Source organism: Myodes glareolus, chromosome 14 (genome assembly GCF_982192425.1).
Source record: "Myodes glareolus chromosome 14, mMyoGla1.1, whole genome shotgun sequence".
Taxonomy (NCBI): Eukaryota; Metazoa; Chordata; class Mammalia; order Rodentia; family Cricetidae; genus Myodes; species Myodes glareolus.
This window is the reverse complement of record NC_142039.1, coordinates 72,428,632-72,434,631: the sequence shown is the minus strand read 5'-3', so window position 1 is coordinate 72,434,631 and position 6,000 is coordinate 72,428,632. Positions and strand designations below refer to the sequence as shown.

Genomic DNA, 6,000 nt, shown 5'->3' with positions numbered 1-6,000 from the left:
TAAGGCTATTTCTCTCCCATGATGTCATCAAGATACCTTGGGGTTTAAGACTCAGATTATTTAGTAACATATCAGTTGGAAAGAATGGGGTCTATCATATCAGTTGGAAAGAATGGATTTGTACACTGGGAATTTTCTTTCAAAATACGGAAAGTTACATATAAAGTTAATCATTATTAAGTGTCTTTTTTACCAGTGTCAGATTATCCTAGGAAATACTAAAAGATCAAAAAACAAAGGTCAAGTTAGAGAATGCACCACTCTCAAAAGAGAAAGGGGGTGTGGTTTGGGGGTTACAAAATGTTTTAGTTTTTTCTTAATCCCCACCCCACCTGTGTAAATACCTACAAACCAACAGGTAGGAGATTAGCCCCTTCTCCATTTTTCACTTGTTTAAGCTCATGAAGACTCTTCATTTTGCTTTGCATAACTGAAGGCTCTGTGTGTTTGAGAGAGAGAGAGAGAGAGAGAGAGAGAGAGAGGTGTGTATATGTGTGTGTGTGAGTGTGGTGTGTGTGTGTGAGTGTGGTGTGTGTGTATGTGTGTGTGTGTGTGTGTGTGTGTGTGTGTGTGTGTGTGTGTGTGTGGTGTTAACGCGCTGTTTAGGAGGAGGGGCAGAAGAAATCCTGAGGGCCCTGGTAGAAACAGAGTTACTCTCTCCCTTTCAAAGCTACGTCTGGAAGAGGGTGGGGACTATACCAGCCCATCATCACGCTGCATGCCAGTCTCACACACGGATGCTTCTCCTTCACATTCTCCGGGAAATTTCCCCCAGACTAGGAAAAGGACAGGAAGGCAAACCGGCCACAAAGGGCGAGTTTTTAGCATTACCGCACAAAGGAAGGCAGAGTGCGCTTCCACACCATCGCAACTCCGCTCTCAGGAGCAGCTCTCGACTTCAGCACCACGGAGAGCGGCACCTCGGCCACCCATGGGGAGCCAGATCCCCGCGACTCAGAGCAGGATTCGGGTCATCTAGTGGAGGGACAAACCTGCGTGTTCTACTCTCGATGTAAGTGGCTATGGTGGTTGGTTTACATTGATTTTCTCAATAGAGACTGCTTTCTCCCTAAAATACGGAATTGAACTTTTGTTTATTAGCCCTTTCGCAGGCATTGCTTAGATTTGGGGATCTAAGCCTGGAGCTGAAATCTTATCTACTGAGTTGGTAGAATATTTCTCCCCTTTATCGAAGGTCTAAGTTTACAAGCTATTTAGAAATAGAAAACCCCAGCCTGGTATCCTGGCCCTTTCATGCTGGGATAGTACCGTTTTATTCCTAGAAGAGAGCGTGTGTGTTGTCTGGGCTTCTGCACTACTGAGAGCGTCTCTGGTTTGATTTAATATAAATATGGAGTTGGGAGGAGAACTGTAGATACATTATAAGAGATTATTATCATTAAAGAACTACAGGTGGTGATTAAAAGGTTATTTTTTATGTTTTCTTTCTTTCTTTTATCTTTTTTCTTATTACAAATAAGGTCCTGGTGATATATTTCCTTTAGGCATTCATTTCAAAATAACAAATATGTTTTTAATAAAAAGAAATGTAAATCTGGGCAGGACTTTGGGCATAAGCTTTAACACCAAAGATCACAGAGTCCCTCGTTGGAGTATAAGCTGTAAATTCACTTATGTAAGGTTGAGTAGCTATAACCAAGACGCTGTGCCATTAATTGCCATTTAATGGATTCAGGGTAGATCTGAAAAGGGCAATAATGACTGACCCTGTCTGGTAGCAGTCAGTAAATTTTTGCCTCGGAATGCCACCTGCTGGTGGGTCCTCTTTCTAATGCATTGGGCACACATCAAATTTATGAATGAATTCACATAAAATCCAGAATTTCCATTATGGATATCATACAAATCCATTCCCTAAAATTGACTACATAGTAACTTCCCAAGCTTCTAAATCACAGTGCAATTTTATATTGATTTCCCCAAACATCTGCTCTTTAGCTTAAAGATATGTAGACTAGCCAAATCCTTTAGGCAGTAATTAACCCAGAAAAAATATCAGAACTACGTGGTGCCTCCCTGTGGCTCATTGCGGCATACATGTGGTATCTTCGATGAGAACTACCAGGAACTGATGCTTCTAACAAGCAATTATTCCCCCCCCCCCCCAGCAAACACTCAGCAAGTCATTGGTTTCTTTTCTAGTTCATTCCAGACTCTTGTCACAGAGGTAGAGGAACTTCAGAGCACTGTGTACATTTATTTTATTCCAAGACTAGTTTTAACATCATTATTTGAGCTGGTTATTTCAGCTCTGTCTGGAACTGTGTAAAATATGAGAGATGGACACCTAGTTTCATGTCCTCTGCAGTATAAATAGGCAAATGAGGATTTAAAAAAAAAAACAAAGACAAAAGTCAAAGCACTAGTTAACTGACTGCAAGCGCTAGTTAACTGACTGCTAATCCGTAGCACAGTTTGTAGACACTAGAAATAACTTTTTCCTAAATGATGCTATTTTTGAGAAAATGAATTACTAGTAGAATCATTTAACATTTAGGAATACTAGATGATATTTTCCAACCCAAGATCAAATGGAAACCCACCTATCTTCACGGAACTGCCTGGAGGGCAGCCCTTGCTATAAGCATCATGAACAGCAAGGGTGCTCTGCTGGTCCCTTACAGGGCCTGGCTGCAAAGTAGATGAGCCCACATACACAGTGAAGTAACTAACCAGGTATCTGCTTTCTTGTATTGAGGATACAAACTTTACTGTCACTAATGTAGGCCTAAACCCAAATGCCTTAGCTCCACAACTAATGCAATAGATGTAATGATACTCAATGACACATGAGTACTTACTGGCTACAAATGAATTTATATGCAGTTTTTCACCCTAGCTTCAACATATTGGGAAGGTAGAACTCAGAAATCATTGGAAATCCACAAAAAAAATCAGTAGTATAATTACAAAACGGAAGTGTTTTGGTTTTCTGCTCTAGAGACTCAGAACTTGACAGACAGACCCTCTGGTGCTAGCTGCTTCCTCTGCCAAACGTTAGTATCATTCATGGCAGAGCTGCTCCCTCGGAGCTGGTTTACTTCAGAACTAGTATCTTATGTTTGGAGTTCTCAGTGAGAAACAAGAAATAATACCTCTAGGACTATCTGGTTCCTGTATTCATAAGAAAGTCAACACTGGTCAATACCGGAGCTTTATCATTAAAAATCAAATTAAAGGCCAATCCGGATCAAGCATTTGAGAACTGACCTATTTGACTATGTACCACATCTGAAACGCAGGGACATTGGATGCCGGGTCCATATGCACTGTAAGCAAACAATCCCCTTGCCAATCAGGTTCCTGCGCCCTGCTGGGAATGTTTGCAGGCTAAATAAACATAGAAAATGAGCATGTCAGATGTGTGATGACAGCATCCCAGATGAATGCAGGAGCCAAGAGGCCAACCGAGCACCCACCCGAGAGGGTGCCCCGTCCACACCTGGGATATCTGGGGAAACACAGCTAATGCACTGAGACCTCACTTCCTCGTCTGCTAAGTGGAGATGGAAATGGCACCTACGTGTTGTCATTCTGTCTTAGAAGTTCAAATGTTGATGCTTGTGAAGTGCTCGGCCTGAAGGCTACTGTGGTTAATGTTGGTAAGTATATATATTAATTGTTAGAATTGAATAGTCATTTAGGAAGATAGCTAAGATTATCATATGATAATTTACATTAGTAATTTATATAAAGCACTTAATATGGTGATTGGCACATGGTAAATGTAAGGATGTTTACCAACTCGATCGTTCGCAGTCATTTGAAACAATAGCTGATTGTATCAGCATAGAATACAATCTGAGCCAACAGAAACTAAGTGTGCCTGTGTGTAAGGTTTGATCATCACTGTCTCTAAACTGTCGAGAACACTTGATACAAATGTCACTTAATCTTCAGTGAATACTGAAAATAAGCACTGAGGTTTCGGAGAAGACTCCAGAGGATTGACTCTCTCCTCACTGTGGACTAGAACTCAGAACTCGTTCATTAGAAGAGGAAGCGCAGAACCAGGCTGGACTTCCACGACACCTGATCTCAGTTCTGGCTTTTGTTTGGTTCTGCATCCAGCTGGAGAATGTTACTGACTGAATCGATTTCAGGCTTGGATGATCGCCACAGAGGCCTTTGCTGCATGTAGCAATGTTAGAAAGAGAGAAAAAAGACAACACATCTCTCAAAAGGCCTTCTTAAGTGGTCATTTCCTCATTAGTAATTAAGCACAACCCTGACTCCAAATCTATACACGTGTGCAGCTGGACTCAGGGGGCATCTTGCTACCTCCGTGGCTTACTCACATCTGGCTTCCTTCAGACTGACTGATGTGTTGTGAGAGCATCTCGATAAAAATAGCATCCAAGGGAACGGAGAGGGAGTTTACTGAGCACCCCTCCTCTTAGTGGTTTGTCTCCACTGGAGTTCTTCTCGATGGCACCAGCGTCAGTGTGCGCACTCTGGAAAATGTAAGCCACAGCGTCTTACCGGAGATGCCCAGTGACTTTGGTCACTCATCTCAATAACATGCGTGGATAAAAGGCATCTGGGTTCAAAGTTTGTTTTTAAGGAGAGTATTAAGGACAACCAAATGCCATTTGCACCGAGGGACAATCCCTCCCTCATTGGCCCTGCAACTGGGATGAGGGTCCAGGAGGATGACACATGAGTTCTCAAGCTTGACCCTGAGCACCAGCTGCCGTGGGCTGAGTGATTCTGTAATAGGATGTCTTTTGTGGATTCTGTCCAACCCATGGGATAAACATGTCCCAAAGTATGAATGCTGAGGTATCAAGAGTAAATGGCAAAGACGCGGTAGTTAAATATAAGGGTACAAATGTCTGAAAAGGCCATCATTAACAGGATGCTAGGACTGGGGGTGCTCAGCATTCCACAGTGAGGTTTAGGGGCTTGCCGGTATTTAGTTCTTTCCAGGTCTGCTGTGAGGCCCTCCTGTAAGAAGCTATCAAACTGGGTGGCAGATCCCATGTTACATGCTACTAGCCACACATGACCAGAAGCCTTTTAAGAGCTCATTTTTAATTCCAAGTTTAACTAGAAAAGGGAGAGAACTGATCATTTTTGAACATCTAAATGCATCTCCAAGCTGAGACTTCAAAGGCTGTGAAAGACAGAGTTGTTTATCACCGTACATCAATTTTCAAGGTCATGCAGGAAAGTGCAAGGCTACCAAGGACAGTTTCCCTCTGACAAATCCCAGCCGTGCACTCACACACATGTGCACCTGTGCATGCCCCCCCATACACACACACATGGTGTAATCATTACAGGCACAGCGTAGGACACCCATCCTCACTGCCCTAAGTTGGAGACTTTTCATTTCAACTATTTCAGTTGGTTCACTTAAGAGATGAACACATTAATGTTCTGACTTTTTTCTATTGTTTTGCTTCAATAATGAGAAAAAATAATAAACAATATGTGAGTGTTAAGTTTGTAGGCTTCGATGTCTACAGCATTCATAGAGTTTGAATTTAGATTGGGCATTTCCGTGTTCCTGCAAAGCGTTCTCTGCTCTGACTTGGTTCAGTGGTTATTCTATTTCCTTTGAATTTACTCCCCAAGGCTTCTTGCTATGTAATAGCTTGGTATCCTTGACCTTGTCGTCTGGACTCCTATCCCTTTTGGACATACCTCTGATGGGATGGGGAGAGCAAATCAAGCTGCCCCGCCTTTTCCCTTGAAGACAGCGGCTACTCCATCCCTAACACACAGCTCGCATGCTCTTCCTGGGGTGAAGCTATGATGACTAAGCCTAGACAGATGCTCCCGAGCAGGACAGAAATGCATCTTAGAACAGGCTGAGTAATTCTATGAGGAAGATTACTCTTCTGGGGTTTCAGTTTCCACAGTTTCTGGGTGTTTCTGTGCCCAGAAGACGGGCCTTGAAAATAAGCTCATCTAAACCCTGGGTGAGAGTCCGGAAGACAAACGAGGTGACAGTTCTCCCCTCCTGAAGTGCCT

At 42.8% G+C, this 6,000-nt stretch overlaps 1 protein-coding gene across 2 annotated transcripts in view; it reads left to right on the top strand.

The window, feature by feature from the left end:
- The first annotated feature begins 679 nt into the window (after positions 1–679).
- Positions 680–6,000, top strand: part of Trpc7 (transient receptor potential cation channel subfamily C member 7) — a 120,582-nt gene continuing 115,261 nt past the window's right edge. The window contains exon 1 of one of the 2 annotated variants that reach the window (XM_085699613.2): positions 680–1,012. In XM_085699613.2, coding sequence (XP_085555739.2) covers positions 738–1,012 — 275 coding nt within the window. In that variant the 5' untranslated portion in view covers positions 680–737. The remainder of the gene's footprint in view (positions 1,013–6,000) is intronic. The other variant, XM_048447705.3, reaches the window with a different exon arrangement.